General features: G+C 45.3%; 2 protein-coding genes across 3 annotated transcripts in view; one reads left to right on the forward strand and one right to left on the reverse strand.

Annotated features, from left to right (window-relative positions):
• The first annotated feature begins 852 nt into the window (after positions 1 to 852).
• LOC147104224 (endoplasmic reticulum resident protein 29-like) lies at positions 853 to 8,446 on the forward strand. Its single transcript, XM_085961392.1, has 3 exons — positions 853 to 1,098; positions 5,494 to 5,632; positions 6,337 to 8,446. Exons 1-3 carry the CDS (start codon positions 976 to 978, stop codon positions 6,837 to 6,839), a joined length of 765 nt encoding a protein of 254 aa, XP_085817518.1. The 5' UTR covers positions 853 to 975; the 3' UTR covers positions 6,840 to 8,446.
• Positions 8,447 to 13,817: 5,371 nt separating this feature from the next.
• naa25 (N-alpha-acetyltransferase 25, NatB auxiliary subunit) overlaps positions 13,818 to 22,505 on the reverse strand; it is an 85,537-nt gene continuing 76,849 nt past the window's right edge. For both annotated transcript variants that reach the window (XM_085961394.1, XM_085961393.1), the window contains exon 24: positions 13,818 to 21,432. In XM_085961394.1, the coding sequence (XP_085817520.1) occupies positions 21,310 to 21,432 (123 nt within the window). In that variant the 3' untranslated portion in view covers positions 13,818 to 21,309. The remainder of the gene's footprint in view (positions 21,433 to 22,505) is intronic.

Here is a 22,505-nt window from a genome sequence, read left to right on the forward strand (position 1 = left end):
GGAAGGACAAGGGCAGCAGGCGCATGGGAACACCACCACAGAAATCACAGAAACCCCACAGTGCAGATAGAGGCCATTTCGGCCCATCGAGCCTGCACCGACACATATCCCACCCAATCCCCGTAACCCCTACACCAACACATATCCCACCCTATCCCTGTAACCCCATGTATTTAATCCCCCTAACACTAAGGGTCAATTTATCATAGCCAATCAACCTAACCCGCACATCTTTGGACTGTGGGAGGAAACCGGAGCACCCGGAGAAAACCCACGCAAACACGGGGAGAATGTGCAAACTCCACACAGACAGTCGCCCGAGGCCGGATTCGAACCCGGGTCTCTGGCGCTGTGAGGCAACAGTGCTAACCACTATGCCACCGTGCTGCCACCTCCAAGTTCCCCTGCAAGTCACACACCATCCTGACTTAGAAGTATACGGCAGATCCTTCATCGTCGCTGGGTCAAAATCCTGGAACTCCCTCCCTAACAACACTGTGGGATACCTTCACCACACGGACTGCAGCGGCTCAAGAAGGCGGCTCATCACCACCTTCTCAAGGGCAACTAGGGATGGGCAATAAATGCTGGCCTTGCCAGCGACGCCCACATCCCATGAACGAATTAAAAAATGTCCTTCCCTAAAGGGCATAGATGGTTTTTTACGACAATCCGGTAGTTTCATTACTGATGCTAGTTTTTTAATTCCAGATTTATTTAATGAACTGAATTTATATTCCCCAGCGACAGGGGTGGGATTTTGAACTCATTGTCTCCGGGTCATTAGTCTAGATCTACTGGATTACTGGTCCAGTAAACATAACCACTATGCAACCCATATCTGTGGCAAGTATTGTAGTGCAGCAGGAACTCTTGCCTGCACTCTGAACATTAGGCAGCAGCGGGCTGGTAGCAATTTGCATGGATCTGCCAGCCCCCAGGATCACATGCTGCCGATGTGAGGCGGATTGAACCATGGCAGCAGCCGGCAGCTCCTTCCTGCTCTTCCTGGCAGCCGTATTTTTGCACCTTTTTTTGCCCTCGGGGGCCCTGCACACAGTCGGCTCCCTCCCGCTGGATACGGTCACTTTTGACAAGGTGAGTGTCGGTCTTTCAAACGCGCCGTCGATTTTAAACATGTTGTTCATTTAGATTTCCAGAAGCGCCGTGTCAAATTTGAACTTGCCAAGTGTTGTCTATGAAATCAATGTGACATTGCTACTACCCCCATAAAACGGTTGCAATATCAAATAACAAGGCAGAGCACAACGTTGATTTATTTTCATGTTCCAGTTTGCAAATTGTAGTGAATGCATTTTTATTGAAAAATATTAAAGTGACACAATGTCAAGGGGCTGGGACAAGAAACCCCTTAAATTGATCCTTATGGTTAAAAAAAAGGAAGAAATAAGTTTGGAGATTTATTAGAGTAAAGACGGGATGGGGTTGCAATCTTTTGCAGATTACTCCTGTTTTTAAATTTTGGATTATTTCGATTTAAACAGGAGCACAAAGCGCGGCGGCGGCGGCGCTACATCAAGAGGAGTTTGATACAATGTGCAGCCTGTCTATCAGTGAGAGAGTCAGAGTGTGTGAGAGTGTGTGTGAGAGAGTGTTTACAGGTTGGGGGGCTCTCGGGCTAAGATGTGTAGACTTTTCGACAACCGGATCGCTGCTGTGTATATTTTTTTAAGCCAGCCTGTTAATAAGATAGTTTAACGGAGGCTTTCTTTTTGAACTGCCGGGTGCGCTCCTCCAATAGAAAAATTACAGCAACCAGCGCCGGCCATCGGCCCACCAATCCTCTCCACACGCGTGTCTTCCTGTTCCTCCCTCCAGCCCGCCTGCTTCCACGCCGCATGCTCTGTCTCTGCCTGCTCTCTCTTCCTGTCCCCTGCCCGCTCTCTCTTCCTGTCCCCTGCCCGCTCTCTCTTCCTGTCCCCTGCCTGCTCTCTCTTTCTCTGTCCTCTGCCCGCTCTCTCTTCCTGTCCCCTGCCCGCTCTCTCTTCCTGTCCCCTGCCCGCTCTCTCTTTCTCTGTCCTCTGCCCGCTCTCTCTTCCTGTCCCCTGCCCGCTCTCTCTTTCTCTGCCTGCTCTCTCTTCCTCTGTCCCCTGCCCGCTCTCTTTCTCTGTCCCCTGCCTGCTCTCTCTTTCTCTGCCTGCTCTCTCTTCCTCTGTCCCCTGCCCGCTCTCTCTTCCTCTGTCCCCTGCCCGCTCTCTCTTTGTCCCCCTGCCTGCTCTCTCTTCCTGTCCCCTGCCCGCTCTCTCTTTCTCTGCCTGCTCTCTCTTCCTGTCCCCTGCCCGCTCTCTCTTCCTGTCCCCTGCCTGCTCTCTCTTTCTCTGTCCTCTGCCCGCTCTCTCTTCCTGTCCCCTGCCCGCTCTCTCTTCCTGTCCCCTGCCCGCTCTCTCTTTCTCTGTCCTCTGCCCGCTCTCTCTTCCTGTCCCCTGCCCGCTCTCTCTTTCTCTGCCTGCTCTCTCTTCCTCTGTCCCCTGCCCGCTCTCTTTCTCTGTCCCCTGCCTGCTCTCTCTTTCTCTGCCTGCTCTCTCTTCCTCTGTCCCCTGCCCGCTCTCTCTTCCTCTGTCCCCTGCCCGCTCTCTCTTTGTCCCCCTGCCTGCTCTCTCTTCCTGTCCCCTGCCCGCTCTCTCTTTCTCTGCCTGCTCTCTCTTCCTGTCCCCTGCCCGCTCTCTCTTCCTCTGTCCCCTGCCCGCTCTCTCTTTCTCTGTCCCCTGCCTGCTCTCTCTTTCTCTGCCCGCTCTCTCTTCCTCTGTCCCCTGCCAGCTCTCTCTTTCTCTGTCCCCTGCCCGCTCTCTTCCTCTGTCCCCTGCCCGCTCTCTCTTTCTCTGTCCCCTGCCTGCTCTCTCTTTCTCTGTCCCCTGCCCGCTCTCTCTTCCTCTGTCCCCTGCCCGCTCTCCCTTCCTCTGTCCCCTGCCCGCTCTCTTTCTCTGTCCCCTGCCCGCTCTCTTTCTCTGTCCCCTGCCCGCTCTCTCTTCCTCTGTCCCCTGCCCGCTCTCTCTTTCTGTCCCCTGCCCGCTCTCTCTTTCTGTCCCCCTGCCCGCTCTCTCTTCCTCTATCCCCTGCCTGCTCTCTCTCTGTCCCCTGCCTGCTCTCTCTTTCTCTGCCCGCTCTCTCTTCCTCTGTCCCCTGCCCGCTCTCTCTTCCTCTGTCCCCTGCCTGCTCTCTCTTCCTCTGTCCCCTGCCTGCTCTCTCTTTCTCTGTCCCCTGCCCGCTGTCTCTTCCTCTGCCCGCGCTCTTCCTCTGCCCCCTGCCCGCTCTCTCTTCCTCTGCCCCCTGCCCGCTCTCTCTTTCTCTGTCCCCTGCCCGCTCTCTCTTTCTCTGTCCCCTGCCTGCTCTCTCTTTCTCTGTCCCCTGCCTGCTCTTGCTTTCTTTGTCTTTTTCCTTTCCTCACTCCAGTTTTTCTATCATTAACTAGGCGAAGGCAGCACGAGCTTGGAGAACCTGCCAGAATCTGCAACTCACGTCATGTACAGGCAGTGCATTTAAACACAAGGGTTATTTTTTTTGAAACAGGAACCATTCTAAAGCAGCATCCTGATCGGGTGCAGCATTTTGCAAGACTCCAAAGTTCAAAATTTGTAACTAAAAAAAAAAAGAAAAGAAATCAGTGCATTTGTACAGTGCGTCATCACATTGTGCAAAGCACTTTTGAGACAAGTTTGACAATGAATTACTTATGGAGCAAAGAAGGGGAATCAAAATCCATGCCCAGCAAAATGGTCAGGGAGAGGGCACTGACCCACAGGGCGGGTTGCACCTATGAAGTATCACATTTCATTTTTAAAGAGGAACCCACTTCACAAAAAGAGGTTTAAAATCTTTTATTACAAAAACATGACAAACAAATCCATAAAAAAGTATCACAGCATATGTGTGCGATTGAAAACGGCTCATAACTAACTCTCCCTCTAAACACTTCCTAGTGAAGATCGTCTCCTTTAAAATACTATTACACCTTAGAGCCATTACTCAGTAATATTTTACATTTGCTTTATATTCAATGATGTTAATTTGTAATAAATGATGTCTGGAAGTGCGTTATGTGGCTGTAACATACTTGAGGGATTTGTGTCTTGCCATGAACTGTGAGGGTGAAACTCCCACTGTTCACAAATTCCAGAAATGTCTTGTAGCCATGAACGGCCCTCAAACATTCGTTAAAATTCCCCCATCTTTCCCGAAGTACGCCGGATGTCATTGCGCCGCAACGTCCAGAAGAACAGGACGAGAGCAGAATCTGAAGGTGGTCTGGACTGGACTGTTTACACCAGCCTGATTCACATACAGAGGACGGGCACTACAAAATGCTTCATTGTTCACAGGCAAGGAAGATCAGCCAGAGTGCCCAGTCCTGGTTGCCACCCATTGACCCTCGTGGGAAGAACACGCACGCGGATGTTGAATGAGGAGAGAATCGAGCTCAGCTGTGATGCCGCCCATCACAAGCCAAATAGATTGCTCACATAGTGTCTGGTCTCACATGAAGAAAAGCCACCAGGCCGAGATACTAGAAGGTATCCATGGAAACATAGCAATAGGAGGAGGCCATTCAGCCCCTCGAGCATCTTCCGTCAATTAATTAGATCATGGCCGATCTGTATCTCAACTCCATTTACCAGCCTTGGTTCCATATCTCTTTATAACCCTTACATAACAAAAATCTCAGCTTTGACATTTTCAATTGACCTAACCTCAACAGCTTTTTGGGGGGGGGGAAAGAGTGTTCCAGATTTCCACTTGCCTTTGTGTGAAGAAGTGCTTCCTGACATCACCCCCGAATGGCCTAGCTCTAATCTAAAGGTTCTGCCCCCTTGTTCTGGACTCACCTACCCTGCCAAATACTTTAATCATCTTAAGCACCTCAATCAGATCACCCCTTAATCTTCTATACTCAAGGGAATAGAAGCCTAGTCTATGCAACAAATATAGCCCAGTGTGTTAGAGGAAAACAGACAGAAGGGGAGAATATTGGAGGGGAAGTAAAGAGAGTGAAACTCCTGAAATTTATTCCTTATTATATTCCTCATCATGTCCTCCAATTCTGGCCTCGTGAGTATCCCCGATTTTAATCGCTCCACCATTGGCGGCCGTGCCTTCAGCTGCCAAGGCCCCAAGCTCTGGAATTCCCTCCCTAAACCTCTCTACCCTCCTTAAAACCTACCTCTTTGACCAAGCTCTGCCCTAATAGCTCATTTTGTGGCTCAGTGTCAAATTTTGTTTTATAACGCTCCTCCGAAGCACCTGGAGATGTTTTACAACATTCAAGGCGCTATATAAATGCACAGTGATTGTTGTGATAATATTACCATGCAGCAAATAAGCAGCACTCTGATTGTCCACTGAATGTATAGCAGATTGGTTTGCTGGTAAAGGGAGTCCTGGATTAGATGTGTCCTTTGAAAGGCAATGCCCGATGCTGATAGGGTTGTGCAAACCCAGTATGTGGACCAGCGCCTGAAGTCTCCGTTTTCCCTGCAGGTTATTCCCAAACAGAAGTATGTTCTGGTAAAGATTGACACACAGTATCCATATGGAGAGAAACAGGATGAGTTTAAGAAATTAGCGGAAAACTCTGCTTCCAGCAAGGAGCTCTTGGTGGCCGAGGTGGGAATATCAGGTAGGAACTGAGTTATTTGTCCAAGTTTAAACAAAGGATAAAATAATGTTGTCCCCTATTCGATCCATACAGCCTCCTCTGTTCAACCGCTTTGTGTAACATGATGGTTAGTCCTGACAACAAGATGATGCATCTGCAACACATAGCTGAAATCTGTTTAACATGAAGCTCCCATACAGATTTTGTGTGTTTTACATACTTGTGTACACACAGAAACACTCAGCCAGGAAGCAGCCTAGCTAGGAGCCTGTGTCAGACAGCAGGTCCTGAGCTGAGAAACCGATCCCCAAAGGGTAACTGACAAGTGTCTATTGCTATCTGTTTGAGCTGGGAGGAGATGATGAGAAATGAAGGGCAGGCGCCTGTTATAGGGAAGGAGAAAATGTTTTTAAAAAAGGAAAGCCATGCATTTCTATAGCACCTTTCATGCCTTCGGGACATCCCAAAGCGCTTTACAGCCAATAAGTATTTTTGAAGTGTAGTCACTGTTGTCATGTAGGAAGGGATAGGGGAAGGTTGGTCAGGAAATTTCCTTGTGGGAAATAATAGATCCATGGGGATGGATGGGGTGGGTGCGAGGGGAGAAGGTGAGGCAGAAAAACAAACTCTGAGGAAAAGGATGTTTTAAAAAATATAGTCAAACTATGCCATGAAAAATTTGATTTAATTGTAGTTATTTTTTTTTAAATTTCATTTTTAAACAGATTATGGTGAAAAGGAAAATTCAGAACTTGGGGTGAAATATAATGTGGAAAAGGATGACTACCCCGTCTACTTGCTGTTCATTAACGGGGATTTGGAGAATCCAGTCCAGTACACCGGAGAGATTAAACAGGACGCTATTCAGCAGTGGTTGAAGCGTAAAGGTGTGTGGGTCGGGATGCTCGGCTGCCTGGAGGAGTACGATTCCCTGGCCGTGGAGTTCCGCAGCACAAGCGCCCTGGAAGAGCGCCAGAAGATCATGGAGAAGGTGAAGGCCATGGTGCAGGGGGCGCCAGAGTCGGAGCAGAAATCGGCGCAGCAGTACCACAAAATTATGAGCAAGGTCCTGGCGCAAGGCGACTCGTTCGTGCGTTCTGAGATTGCACGGATCGGCAAAATGCTGGGAGAGAGCAAGATGAGCTCGGCTAAGATGTTGGAGTTTCAGAAACGCCAGAACATCCTGAGCTCGTTCCAAATACCCAGCATAGCAAAAGAGGATTTGTGAGAATGAATTGGGATCTGTTAAAGTCTTTAAGTAAAAAGAAGCTTCCTACTGTAAGCCATGTCACTGCTGAAGTTGCTAAGAAAGGGAGGATCTTGCCATCAGGACTTCTCCCCCTCCTGGTTTCTCTTCTCACCCAAAAGACTCTTGACTCTTGCTGTATTACAGCGGAGCCTGGTCCTGTTCTCATCTGCCACGTGGCAGGACCCACTGGATATCTAGCAGGAGGCATAGCTGATTCCGCCCCCCCGCCCCCCTTCCCTCTCCCTAATGCAGGAACACCAAAGCCAATTGTGGCATCTCGCCACCATCTCAGCTGACACCAGTTAACTCAGCACAGACTTGGACTCAACCCTGGGACCTCCTTGGTCTGTCTGGTCCATGACCACACGTTTAGCAACTGAACCCCTGGAGAAGTCTTGGGACTTTTTGAAAGGGGATTTTCACCAACATGGCACAGCAGCAGAGTGTGTCGAAGCTTCAGCAGCAGCTGCCGCAGATGGTGGGACACGAGTCACCGCTCAGTAGGCTCTTCACTGCGCAGAGTTCCCAATCTCAGCGGTGTTTTCACCCACCTTCCACTCGGCAACTTCAGACCAGCATCAGTAGAAGTCTGGGACCCAGTCATTCATCCACAGTGTCAGCCAGGGAATGGTGCGAGGCCCAGGTAGACCAGCTTAGAGGAAATACCATTCAGGCATGGGAGTTATGCCATTGCAAACCGATTTAAAACTGGCCTTTAACAAGCATCCAATAAAAGTACATCAGAATTTGTAGAAAGTTTGAAGCTCTTCAGCAGTGACATGGTTAAAAGTCTCATTTGTTTACATAATTCTTTTACATTAAAAAAAAATTCTTGCAAAACCCCTTTTCACTAACCTTTAGTTGAGGCTTATTCTCAGTATTGTTCCAACACGTGGCAAACCGATGAGGCACAGGTCTGTCCTCTTACTCCTGATGTCAATGCCACAGTGGGCTGTAACCGAACGGAGGTCAGGAAGTCAATTTAAAAAAAAACCCTGTAGAAGATAATTCCATTAAAACTCTAGCTTTTGTAGTAGTGGAGCCTTTCTCACTTCCTCTGTGACTGCTGGGGCAGAAATAATCTCTAAACCGTATTCCCCAACATTGCACCACTGGAGAAGCAAGAGGAGACGGAACAGTACAAAGTCCCAGCTAAGGTCAAATCCTGCAGGTGGACAGGTGTGTATGGGCCTCCATTCATACATGAAAACACAGGTGTGCCAAGCGCCGCCGGCGAAGGGGAGGCAGGTACGAGAAAACCTCCCCTCTCCCAGCAGAAGGCAGCCCGATTCCCCACAGGAGGGTTTCTCATGACAACCCCTCCACTATTCCCAGATTGACAGCTGAAGTGACCTTAACATGAGCAGAGGAGCGCCCAATGGACTAATGCACTCAACTCCGGTGGTATTAAGAAAAAGTCTTGTCTAACTACTGGTGACACCCGTACATCTCGCGATCATCCATATTTAGATCTCCCTCCCCAACAGTCGGTGTGTTAGGATTGAACGCGCATGCAAACAACCTCTTGTGTGTTCTAATGAGTAAATTGGTTTTGAAAATTTATTAAAATTCATAATTTACACTTACCTTATATCTGTACCTTGTATTATGACTATGATTCCATTTTATTCAGGAAGAACTCATTTTACATTCTGGAATTCAGAACGAGTTGCTTTCCACCCCAAGCATTCTTGTAGTGTCAGCCTGGCTCAGTTGGTGGGACTGTTGGCGTCAGATGGGTGTGGGTTGAAACCCCATGCCAAGACGTGAGTGCATAATCTAAGCTGATACCTCAGTGTATTACTGAGCGAGTACGGCATTGCACCATCTTTTAGATTAGACAATTAAGCAGGCCCTGGTACTTGTTTGGATGGATGTAAAGGATCCTCTGGTACTATTCAAAAAGCAACCCTCAACCCACACCACTAAAACTGGTTATTGATGGCTAAGGCTGGTCATTTTATCTCATTTACTGCCACAGATACCTCTAAAACAACAGTGACTACACTTCAACAGTAATTCATTGAGCGTGATGCACTTTAGGATATCTGAAGGTCATGAAAAGTGCGAAACAAATACACGATCTTCCTGTGTCAACCAGCATAAAAGACCCTCTTTTTTTTAACTTTTTCTAAAGGTGCGGACTCATGCTGAGGTATGGATCTGTTGGGGCCACTCGCCCTCCATTATCTCACCTACCTGATCACTCTTCATTTGAGAGCATAGTGCTGGGTAAGCCATTCGACTCTGAGGGCACCCAGCCCTCATTTGACACCCACAGATGTTCACTTTTCAGGAGGGAGTCGCTAGGTAGGGATCAGGACCTTTGAAAAAATTTTCTTCCTAACTCGGGGGGCAGTGAGGCAAATTGCAGCACCCCTACTGAGAACAGACTTGACTGGTCAGTTTGGCTCCGCTCCTTGCTTGATAAACTTGCTGAGGCATCAACAGAGCCCTAGGAATGATGGATTTTGTGCAAAATTGAAGCCCACGGGATTAAAGGGGCAGTGGCTGCGTGGATAGGAAATTGGCTAAGGGGCAGAGAGCAGAGAATGGCGAACGGTTTTTCAGACTGGAGGGAAGTATACAGTGGTGATCCCCAGGGGTTGGTGTTGGGACCACTGCACTTTTTGATATATATTAATGACCTGGACTTGGGTATACAGGGCAGAATTTCAAAGTTTGCAGATGACACGAAACACACAAAATGGAGTAAACATTGAGGAGGATAGTAACAAACTTCAGGAGGACAGAGACTGGTGAAATGGGCAGACACATGGCAAATGAAATTTAATGCAGAGAGGTATGAAATTATTTATTTTGGTAGGAAGAATGAGGAGAGGCAATATAAACTAAAGGGTACAATTTTAACGGGTGCAGGAACAGAGAAATCTGGGGGTGTACGCACACAAGTCTTTGAAGGTGCCAGGACAAGTTGAGAAAGCTGTTTAAAAAAAGGAATACGGGATTCTTGGCTTTATTAATAGGGGCATAGAGTACAAAAGCAAGGAAGTTACGCTCAACCTTTATAAAATCGGGTTAGGCCCCAGCTGGAGTATTGTAGCCAATTCTGGACACCACACTTGAAGGGTACACAGAGGAGATTTACTAGAATGGTACCAGGGATGAAAGACTTGTTACGTGGAGACACAAGACAAACTGGGGTTGTTCTCCTTAGAGCAAAGAAGATTAAGGGGAGATTTGTTGGAGGTGTTTAAAATCTCGAAAGGTTTTGATAGAGTAAATGAGAAACGGTTTCCAGTGGCAGAAGGGTCGGTAACCAGAGGACACAGATTTAAGGTCATTGGCAAAAGAACCAGCGGCGACATGGGTAAAAAATAATTTTCGTAGTGAGTTATGATCTGGAATGCGTTCCCTGAAAGGGCGGTGGAAGCAGATTCAATAATAGCTTTCAAAAAGGAATTGGATAAATACTTGAAGTGGGGTAAAAAATGCAGGGCTATGGGAAAAGAGGTCTAATTGGATAGTTCTTTCAAAGAGCTGGCACAGCCACGATGGGCCGAATGGCCTCCTTCTGTGCTGCATCATTCTATGATTCTAACTAATCAAATGAGGGACTTGAAAACACAGATATCAAAGTAGTCAGTGAGCTAATGACTAGAGTTCGACCTCCCCACCCTTTGAATCTGAAGGTCGTCTATGTAAAGTTGTTTTTAACCCTACTAGTCCTTATTCAATATTGATATTTGATGCTGGGCCTGATGCCTGTTAACTGGCCTTTAGAATATAAACATATAAAAAGAAAATTAAACAATTCTTGGACAAATGATTAAACTTACCTAGAAGCCGAACGAATCCATGACAGAAATGCATTCAACAATCTCTCCCAACCACCCCACAGGTCTGCTCCTCTCCCGTGGGCTTCGATTGGTGCTCTGTTCCCAAAGCTTCTCTTTGCCTTGGCCTTTCCTGCATATGTCCCTCAAGCCTCTGTATGCGTGAGGAGAGTGCCCCTCCGTGCTTCTATTTGCCTATAAGGCTGCCAATATTGGCTCAATGCGCAGCTGCACAATGCCAAATTTTCACTTCAGCCCCAGACTTTTTACATTCTGCTCCACTCCCAAATCCAAGCCCCAGTCCCCCCCTCCCATCTCAGGCTCCACACTCTCCCAGCCTCATCTCTCAACTGCATGCGTTTCGCCAACTCCAGGACAGCCTGTTCCCACCTCACGTGGTCCAGTGCATGTTTGCTACTGTGTTGCTGTTGTAGCCTGGGCTTTTACAAAGGGAAGGTGCAGTATAAGAATTCAGTACATTGGTAAAGGAACATGTGCCATTGACATTGGGAGACAGAAGAGAAATTTAAACAATGATAATGGGTGAGAGAAAATTGTACACAAATGAAGGTGCACACACAGTAAAAGTCTTTGACAGCCACTTAAAGTAGTGAAAAAGTTTGGAGATAAGAGAAATGCAGAAAGAATTAAATGGTGGGAAAGATGAGAAATGAGAATTATTTTGTTCATCAGCAATGCCACGGGAAATTACCTTGTGTTACTGGGTATACTGCATCTTACTGGGTAGAATACTGAGGAGGACTGCAACAAATTACAGGAGGACATTAATAAACTTGCAGAATGGGCATATAATTGGCAAATGAATGTGACGTATTGCATTTTGGTAGGAAGAACAGGGAGGTCACTTATTACTTGGAGAGTGCGAGTCTGGGTGGGGTGGAGGAACAAAGGGATCTTGGAGTACGAATACACATCACTAAAAGTTGTGACACAGGTTAGCAAGGCCATTAAAAAAGCAAACCAAGCACTAGGGTTTATTTCTAGAGGTATAGAATTGAAAAGTAGGGAAGTTATGCTAAATCTGAATCGAACCTTGGTTAGACCACACTTGGGAGTACTGTGTACAGTTCTGGTCACTATATTATAAAAAGGATATACAGGCACTGGAGAAGGTGCAGAGAAGATTTACAAGCATGATACTAGAAATGCGAGGGTATACACATCAGGAAAGGATGAACAGGCTGGGTCCCTTTTCTCTTGAAAAGAGAAGGCCGAGGGGTGACCTAATAGAGGTTTTTAAAATTATGAAAGATTTTGATAGAGCGGATAGAGAGAATGTTTCCACTTGTGGGGAAGAGCAAAACTAGAGGCCATCAATATAAGATAGTCACCAAGAAATCCAATAGGGTATTCAGAAGAAACTTCTTCACCCAGAGAGTGGTGAGAATGTGAAACTCGCTACCACAGGGAGTGGTTGAAGCGAATAGTATAGATGCATTTAAGGGGAGGCTAGACAAGTGTGGTAAACCACTGTTATACCTGCCTGTGTGGGTGTTTGTATTCCACTGTGTACATGTCTGTACATGCCTCGGCTGACTCCTCCCACGAGTCCAGGTATAAAGGTGACTGCTCCACAGTCCCTCTGTATTCTGGACTGGTCGACCACTCGAGGCACACCTTCATTCTCTTGTTAATAAAAGCCTGTTAGTTACTCGCTTAACCTCAGTCTTTTGAGTAATTGATAGCGCATCAACAAGCATATGAGGGAGAAGGGAATAGAGGGTTATGCGGATAGATTTAGATGAAGACGGGAGGAGGCTCGAGTAGAGCATAAACACTGGCATGAACTGGTTGGGCCAAATGTCCTGTTTCTGTGCTGTATATCCTATGTATGGAATAATGTGTGTATCTATATAAATAAATTAAATGCATTGGGTACAATAATATAGTCATTATAAAACTATAATCCTCTAACTCCCCATGAACAATGCTATGGGAGAGCCACGAATATATCTTAAAATAGGCCAGGATCCTAAGACCAATAACACACACCAAGTCCTGCTCACCCATCAACCCTTGTTTTCAAATCCCTCCATGGCCTCGCCCCTCCCTATCTCTGTAATCTCCTCTGGCCCCACAACCCTCAGATATCTGTGCTGTTGAGCATCCCTGATTTTAATCGCTCAACCACTGGTGGCTATGCCTTCAGCTGCCAAGGCCCTAAGCTCTGGAATTCCCTCCCTAAACCTCTTTTTCCTCCTTTAAGACGCTCCTTAAAACCTACCTCTTACATAAGATGTAGGAGCAGGAGTAGGTCATTTGGCCCCTCGAGCCTGCTCCGCCATTCAATAAGATCACGGCTGATCTGATCTTGGCTCAACTCCACTTCCCTGCCCGCTCCCCATAACCCTCGACTCACTTACCTTTCAAAAATCTGTCTATCTCCACCTTAAATATATTCAATGACCCAGCCTCCACAGCTCTCTGGGGAAGAGAATTCCAAAGATTCACGACCCTCAGAGAAGAAATTTCTCCTCATTTCCGATTTAAATGGGTGCCCCCTTATTCTGAAATTATTCCCCCAAGCTTTTGGTCATCTGCCCTAATTTTTCCTTAGGTGGCTCGGTTTCACTCCTGTGAAGTGCCCTGGGACGGTTTACTATGTTAAAGGCGCTATATAAATACAAATTGCTGTTGTTAAACAGGATCCCACACGCAACTAAACAGGGTCGCTAGACTGAGTGCCACATACTAAACAGGATCACTAGGGTTAGACACACACACACACACACACACACACAAACTAAACAAGGTCAGGCACAAGTCCTAATTTATGCGCACAACACTTGAGAGGATCACTACAAGGAATACAATAGCAAAATACTGCGGATGCTGGAAATCTGAACTAACAGAAAAATGCTGGAAACATTCAGCAGATCAGGCAGCATCGGGGAAGAGAGAAACAGTCAACGTTTCGGGTCACCTGAAACGTGGACTCTGTTTCTCTCTTCCCCGATGCTGCCTGACCTGCTGAGTGTTTCCAGCATTTTTCTGTTGTTAGTTCACTACAAGTAATTCCTCTGTCATGTCACACAAGAGGCAGTCAATCATTGTGGTACTATTGCAAGCCCTCGTGATATACAGAGACAGCTAACAGACAGGATGGTTGTAAAGAGAATCAGACACTGCACAGATAACAGATAGTTTAATTATTAGATGAATTTTATTGCTTTAGTAAACTTTAGATTTAAATATACACCCATATATAAAGCTGCTGAATTCACAGGTGTCCAATCGACATACAAAAAAGTTTTCAGCACACCTCACAGCCTTTAAAAAAAATCAGCTTGAATTGTCTGGATTCATTAAATAGGGGGTCGCTCAAAGAGAGAACACAATTTACAAATGTGCATCAGGTAAGACAGTAGAATGTGTGTGTATCCAAGGGAAAGAGTTGGGAAGGAGGCTGCAATGAACATAGAGCAAGAAAATCAACTCTACAATACCTCTGAAGAATACTGCAGGATCAAAAGCAACATGAGATTCTCCTAATTGCATCACATTTTCCACTGGAGATGTTGGCTGGAATGCTGTATCCTACAAGTACACGTCTGTCACACAATGACTTATGTAGAATAAAAAGGTAAGAGTGCTCAATGGGCCGAACTCCACCTGGGTTTAATACTCAGCCAGGATAAACCTATTGGCTTATATTTCCATTAATAATTAACAGGATTTTACATTAAGCTGCGGTAACAACTATTAATGTGGTTTATGATTGTCATAGTCTGGGGTGGTGTGAAGATACTGCTCTCTAGGTTTATTTACAATGAACTATGATAGTTTGATCACCCAAGCAAGAAAAAGTCCCCTCCAGTCTGTAATCAAGCACTGCCAATTCAATCAGCAGCCTGTCTCTGGCAAAAATAATCCTGTACGAGTCCTGTCACCAATACCTGCCAGTGTGGTCCCTTCCTTGCTTTGACACCCAGTTTCTGCCTCTTCAAAAGGACCTAGCTACTGAATCAAATTCACTTCCATTTTGCTAGAATGAGGCACCGTATCAGAAATTTTCAATCACTCTCCACAATTTTTTTTCCAGGGGCTGTATGGGTCAGTTGATAGATGCATTGCCAGTGTTGTACAGATCTTAAATGATCGGGTTCAATTCTGGGTCTGTGCTGACTTAGCTAGTCTCAGCTGATGTGGTGGGACTCTACAGTTGGACTTTGCTGGGAGGAAATCAGCCAGTGCTTCTAATCATTAGCCAGCGATTCCTAATGTGAAGTGCATATGTAAACATAAGGCTGCTCCTTGATTTTTTATTTTGACAATGTTATTTTCTTTAAAAGATGGCTCGCTGTGGTGAGCCTATCCACGCAGCTGGCTGGAACATGTTTTAAGTCCCAGTAGCCATCAGTTTAAGCAGCCACAGATACCAAACATAATTGATGTATTTGGCAAACCCAAGGCTGTGAGTGCTCCCACACAAGGCCCAGACTCGCACTGTAATTCCTGTACAGGGAACTTCCAATCTCAGACATGCGAGTGGGATAGGCGCCACATGGGCACTTCCCCATTAGCTCTCTTGGATAGGGAGCAGTGTGGCGACTGGGCCAAGAAAGAAAAAGTGTGGGGAGGGAATTAACTAAACTCCTTGCAAAAAGGGAAAAGAACCAACACAGCCAAAAGTCAGTGAAGTCCAGAGGATTAAATTTAACAAAACTATTTTAGCTCCTGTCTATCACTTAGCCAATGTGCTGGCAAAGCCAATGGTGGTAGTGGGGATGCAGCAATAAATCAGTGCCTTTTCTTGATGAACTAACTGCTAGTTATGATGAATCTTGCTGCCAGTCGTTAACACAATTACACACGACTTTTGTGCTCAGTTACCAGCTTTCAACAAAGGCAGCAGTTGGCCCTCAGCTAATCTGGGCTAAGGGTGGGGGGTAACGGGACAATCCAAGTCATAGAATGATACAGCACAGAAAGAGGCCATTTGGCCCATCGTACCTGTGCCAGCTCTTTGAAAGAGCTATTCAAACAGTGCTCCTGCTGGACAGTGTACATGCTGGTGACAGATTAAGACAGGGATAGTTGCGGCTATGATGGCGTCAGGCGGTTAAAATAAGCTGCCGACACTCCAACTCGCATGTAGAATGGCATACTGGAAGGCTAATGCTGGCACTTGGGAACTGTACCCTAGTGTACATCAGAGCCTTTGATGGTGGTGGTGGAGGTGGGAAAAGGCAGGAAGAAAATTGGGAAGGAAACCATCAGGCTTTATTTTCCACTTGCAATGAAAACAGAAAACAGTGCAAATGCATAGATTAGCATTTGAAAGGAAAACACAGGTTAACGTTTTAGGTGAAACCTTTCAACAATGTTTCCCCCCACCCCAGAAAATCCATTTCTTTACAAAACCCAAAAAATGTCACGTCATGGTCAAAAAGGGTCTGTCCTGTGATAGGATGAGGCAACAGGTAAATACTTAGATATTAAAGAATTGTGACAGGGATTAGGAGAACATTTTAAAGTTATTTGCCATCTTTTCCGTATTAACAAATATTACATACACTATGTATGAAAAACAAAACTGTCTTGGGTCGTGTGGTGAAAGTTGAATTTTCCCTATTAATCCACTGTTATAAAATATATGGGCGCAAGACTGGAGCGAGTGGTGTTAAACGCTTACTTGGCATCCCCTATTAAAATTAAAACATTATAGAAATTTAACGATAAGTTCTACCAGCAAAGATTGGCAAGGGCAGGGTACAGAGAAGCAGCATAAACTAAGGTATTAATACATAGGGAATCCCATTTCTCCTTCCTTCCAGGAGCAAACAACTTCAAATATAATAAACATGTAACTCGCCAAACCCAGAATTCTACACTCAACTAAATTTACAAAATTCAGATACTGTAGTAGTTAAAATACTATGTTAAAATGAAGTCCACATTTCTCCATTTCAGCAGCATTTGAGCTTATCCCTGTGCATGCCGTAAACAAAACACAAGATTACAGGTATATATTTTTTTATATGCGCATCAAGTAGTTTAATTGAACTGGAAAGTCAAGTTGCAGATAGCTTTAAATAGCAGGCAACCATAACAGCTCGGGTATGAAGCCTGCGCACACAAAAATGAAACTGGCAGATTTAGAGAGTATTTCTCAATAAATTCTTCCAAGCTGCGTCATCTTGAGTTGGGTTGACTGAACAAGTTGGAAACGGTTACTATACTAAACGTGCATATGCTCCCCGTCTCAACAGTAGCAGGGGCACTCCTGCGACTCTCTCTGACATAGAGCTTCCCACCTCAGCTCATCTGTGAATGGTGGAAGGGACAAAGGCAAGTCGATCTCTGCCATGTTTGCAAAGCTCCTAGTATCCAGCCAAAAAGCAGCATTGATAAAGGCCTGTGACCCAGGTTGCTTGACTGCTCCCTCAATTGGCATAAAAGGAAGAAAATAAATGTATGGGGAAGGAATTAAAAGTTTAATCCTTTAATTTACCTACCTCCATAAAGTGGCAATAGGTGAAAGGGCGGAATGTTTTAACTTGGACAGTTTCTCCAGTTGTATATACTATAGGTTTGTTAGTTCAAGAGGACGTTTCAAATATGTGCAGGGCTCAGGGATCACTGTACTACTGTACTCGGATGTGTAGTTGGCCAGTGCAGTTAAGCATATTAGAATCAGAAGATTTCCATATTCATGGCTAGCTTCCAATTTTAGTTACATAAGGTTTGTGTAATCATTGACAATTTGGTTGGGATTTGGAGATTTAAAAAAAAAAGTAACAATGGGTAAATAGCTTCTGTAACATTCACAGAATCACAGAAACCCCACAGTGCAGATAGAGGCCATTTCGGCCCATCGAGCCTGCACCGACACATATCCCACCCGATCCCCGTAACCCCTACACCAACACATATCCCACCCTATCCCTGTAACCCCACGTATTTAATCCCCCTAACACTAAGGGTCAATTTATCATAGCCAATCAACCTAACCCGCACATCTTTGGACTGTGGGAGGAAACCGGAGCACCCGGAGAAAACCCACGCAAACACGGGGAGAATGTGCAAACTTCACACAGTCGCCCGAGGCCGGATTCGAACCCGGGTCTCTGGCGCTGTGAGGCAACAGTGCTAACCACATTCTGCTCATATGTTGCCTTTGCAGATGTTTGCCTCAAATAGTGGCCATACATTAAGGGCAAACATGTGTGAAGTCAAGTCAGCTAGGTAGCACAGAACCACAGCGTGTTCCAGCAACAAAGTAAAACTGCCAAATTGGTGCAATGCAAGTCCACACACCCATGACTCCCCACGCAATCAGCTCTCAATCTTTGCCGAGCCAGGAGAAGCCAGGTACTTGCTCTCAGGGGAGGGAGGGGAACAAAGGGTATATCTCTCTGGGTCTAGCGGATCACACAGTATCACTGAGTGCAGGTGGACCAAAGAGAGCTAAAACAGTAGAGAGAGAAAATACAAACCCAGGTTAAAACAACTAAGAGTTAACTTGAATTCCACCTGTAAGAAATAGGAAGTTCACGCTGTTGCATGTTTTCACAGATCCAATTCATCATTTTAAAATGAAACTTCCAAAAGGTTTGAAACCCGATAGTTTAGATTTTAAAAGTGGCACCAGACCTTGTAATACAACACATCCTGGGCCAGGGAGAAGGTTAACAATAGAGTGAAAAGCACATCACCCGGACTGCCAACAGTACTCCATCTCCATAGCAACAAGTATGGTCACAAGCATGCTGACTCTCCCAGGTGTTCCAGTATTATAAATAGAAACTCTAGCCAATGGTGACACCCTGCTTAGGCAATGATCAGATCAAGCTCAACAGGACATGCAGCTTGTCTTGTGCATTATACAGTGGCTCAAGTCGCTGTATAAATTGCACATCATATAAACAATCAAGGGGCATAACACTGCTATCATATGCAGTCAACTGTACCATAAAATGTAACTTTACTTCATTACCCTGCAAAAATATGCAGCTATATAATTTGTTAATGCAAAGGTTGAGAGTTTTACTTCTACGGGCCAATACCTGGATTTTAAAAAACTGCAGCCAAATTGTTTATTGCATTATTTATACCACTTCATCAACACTGTACTTAACTTGTACAGGTCAAGCTGACTCAAGTTCCCATTTTTGACACCTTGTAACAGCATCAAGCATGCCCAGGTCAGATAGAACACAGGTTGATTGGGACAGTTAAAGCTCCCTAGACACTGTCTCAATCTTATCCCCGACTTCAGATGTGAACCCATGATAAACCACCGACATTGCCATTCCATGCCATTATGGCCCAAGAGAAGGGCTATAAATATTGTGCAGTGGCTCCGTGTCTAGCATGAATTTAGTGGAAACAAATCTCTTCTTGTAAAGAACCATCACAAGCAGCAGAAAAGTGATCGCAGTCTGTGCTGAAGCTACACCCAGGTCTTAAGGTGAAAGGACCACGTGCCAACTCAGTATGCCATTGAATCGTAAAATGATGCAGCACAGGAGGCCATTCAGCCCATCATGCCTGTGCCAGCTCTTTGAAAGGGCTATCTAATTAGTCCCACTCCCCTACTCTTTCCCCATTGCCCTGAAAGTTTTTCCACTTCAAATATGTATACAATTCCCTTTTGAAAGTTATTATTGAATCTGTTTCCACCACCCTTTCAGACAGTGCATTCCAAATCATAGCAACTCGCCTCTGGTTCGAGTGTCCTCTGGTTACCGGCCTTTCTGCCACTGGGAACAGTTTCTCCTTATTTACTCTATCAAAACCCTTATGATTTTGAACACCTCGATCAAATCATCCCTTAACCTTCTCTGTTCCAAGGAGAACCGCCCCAGTTTCTCTAGTCTTTCCTATGTTCCCACATAATCCGTTCTTTTTTAAAAAGGGTATTTTTAAAACACACATTTAAAATGGTGCTGATGCACATGACCCTCACTGATCTACAAGTCTTATGAGACACTCAATTTCCCCCCTCTCTCCCGTCTCCTCCTAGTTCCCCTCCCCCTCCTTTTAAAAGTGGCAACTGATGCTGGGATAGTCTAGGAGGACCAGAAGCCCTTTAGTAGTTCGTCCAAAAGGATATTCTCCACACAGGCCTGGACCGTGACCGTTGACAGGTTATTCATTATTGAGAGTGCATCAAGGGTACGTTCAACTCGTGTCTCACTCATCACCTACATACATTTTCTTAGTGGGACCACCAGTTACTGATGAGGAATGAGTTGGTATTTTTCTCCTTCCTAGCTTGGAATAATACAGTCAATTGTAGCGCTTGTAATGCCACCCAGGTGAGATTAGCAAACTCAGCACAGATCAATAAGTAAATCGGAGACCATTTTGGTCCGCCTGGTTCAATAGCATATCACACGCTCAACCACTGGGGGAGCACATGATGCAGCTTGTGTGAATCTGGTTCTGGATTATTTTACTGAAAGTCTCTTGACAAATTAATGTTGCTCCAGCATCATAAAAAAAGCCTTCAGCAGGGTGCGTGGTGTTAAGAAGATACTCATAACTAAGGGATCAGTGCAACAAAAATGCCAACCTTCTGTTGTTTAGTATTTGAATGTGTCTCGTGAAATTCAGGCTCTCCTGTCAAAGTATGCTCTTAATGACATTTGTTTTAATAAATTAGGATTCCTCTTCCCTCAGTCCTGTCTTCAGCAGCTGTGAAGACAAATGGAAAGGACGCCCCTGTACGTTAGATGCGAACACACCTTTCATTGATTGACAAAGAGGCAGTGAACACACTGAGAAATGTGGCAAGACAACGGTGATGTCTCCTGGTTTAGACTAGACTGTCTAGAGATTTTTTCTTCCCCAGCCAGCTCACAGCCACCTGGTGTATGCTGCAACGAGCACGGAAACAAGTCCATCAGTAATGAAGTGTAGATAAGTGGCTCACGCACACTGTTCAATCAGAACAAAATTTGATAGGAAAACACCTTAAAAGCAAATTAAAAAACCTCCAAAATTAACCTGATAAAAACAGGGTCAAAAAGAGAATTGTGAAATGAGGAAACAGATTTGAGGAGTCAGATCCACAAAGGAGGAGAATATACTCTGTGTTTCACAGTTCCTGAAAGAGAGTTCTGCTTATACAACATAAATTTTATACAAATTAAAAAAAAAACGCTAAAATTGAAATGTTGAATAAATTATGATGGAACATATGATACTTATTACAGTCTGTACACCCATGTGTTGTATAAGCTGCAGTCAAAACCTCAGTACCTACACAGGTACTATATTTGCTATCGAACACACAGTCTAACCTTTCATTTGAGTTTTCAGCATCTAGTAGCGATGGTGCTGGGTGCATCCTGCACTGAACTACACAAGAGAAACACCCAGCAGTTTCCAAAAATATTGCTGCCAAGTCTGAGAGAATGCCTCCGACTCTGGATTTATGTACATAATTTATTAACCTTTTTTGTTCTAAAAACCTTTTATTTTAAACTCTTGTTGCAAAGTCCTTCATGCTCTCTGGTAAATGTTCTGGATCAGCTGATGTATCTGATGGGGTCCTAGGAACAAATGGTAATAGTAATGGGGGTGATACGGCATTGCCGAGCAGTTCTTCACTGGTCTGTTTCTCTTCTTCCCCCCCCCCCCCCACCCACCCACTCCCCACTTTCGTCCTCTGCCTCAAACAGCTAGATTTTCAGGCTTTTAACCGTGTCCAGTCTCTTTCTCAGTAGCTCTCCAATCTCCTGAAGGGAACGCTGGTAGCTGCTTTGTATTTTTCCTCGCACTGTCCGGGAGAACTTCTGCTCATCCTGAAAACAGCAACAAAAAGAAGAGTTTTATTTTTTCAGCTGCCTGCTTTAATCAGAAGGACATTATGAAGAATAGAATCATAGAAATTTATGGCACAGAAGGGGGCCATTTGGCCCATCGTGTCTGCGCTGGTATTTATGTTTATTAACATGAGCGACTCCAAAGCACCAAATAAGCAAAACCCCACAAAACTGCATACGTCTCAAACTATGTAAACACTGAAGTATAGGTGAAAAAAAAAAAGTATTTTATTTCTCTATTGTGCTCAAGGTGAGGGATGCCACTCTTGGGGAACGGAACACTTTCCATCTTAAGACCCAGTGTCAGTGTTAATTACTCCTGGTCAGTTATAGCATCATTAGATGAAGAATAAATCTCGCTCTGGTCTGACCTCAACAGTGGTCTTCAGCCTGAACTTCAGGAGAGTATCCCCTACTCCACTTGCGACAGTTTTCCTTACCAGCTATCCAGTGCCTCTCTCAATGAGAATGCTAATTTAAGTGCCAGCTTGACTCAGTCGAGGCACTCACCCGAGTCAGAAGGTGGTGGGTTCAAGCCCCATTCCAGGACTCGAGCACATAATCACTTTCAGTGTAGTTCCGAGAAAATGCTGCATTGTCGAAGGTGTCATATGTCCCAATCAGATGGATGGAAGCAATGTTCCCTGTGCGCTGCGCTTTGTTCTGCGTGGCCTGCTTCTTTTAATGCGCGCTCCCTCTAAATTTCTGCGCATGCGCGGTATTTACACAGTTAAAGCCAGTGAGCGGCTGCGCGGGACCTTTGAGATTACTGCGCGGCCGCGCGCCTTAGGGGGAGCGTTAGATGCAAGGTGCAATCCCTTTATTATTCATAAAGCAATATTCACCCACCCCCAAGTAACTCTGAGGGAGGTAATTTTAATAGCTACAATGCAGTTATATAGGTTGGGGGGAAAAAATACCTGGGAGACTAACAGCTTAAAAAAAAAATTACTTTGAAGGGTTTTGCAGAAAAGCCCAACAGGCACTGCACACGGTGTTTGAGCAGGATGTGGAGACACTTCAGTGACTTCAGCCAAAGCAATCTTTCAGAA

This window comes from Somniosus microcephalus, chromosome 19 (assembly GCF_052327205.1).
Source record: "Somniosus microcephalus isolate GS21.2 chromosome 19, FLI_Smic_1.0, whole genome shotgun sequence".
Taxonomy (NCBI): domain Eukaryota; kingdom Metazoa; phylum Chordata; class Chondrichthyes; order Squaliformes; family Somniosidae; genus Somniosus; species Somniosus microcephalus.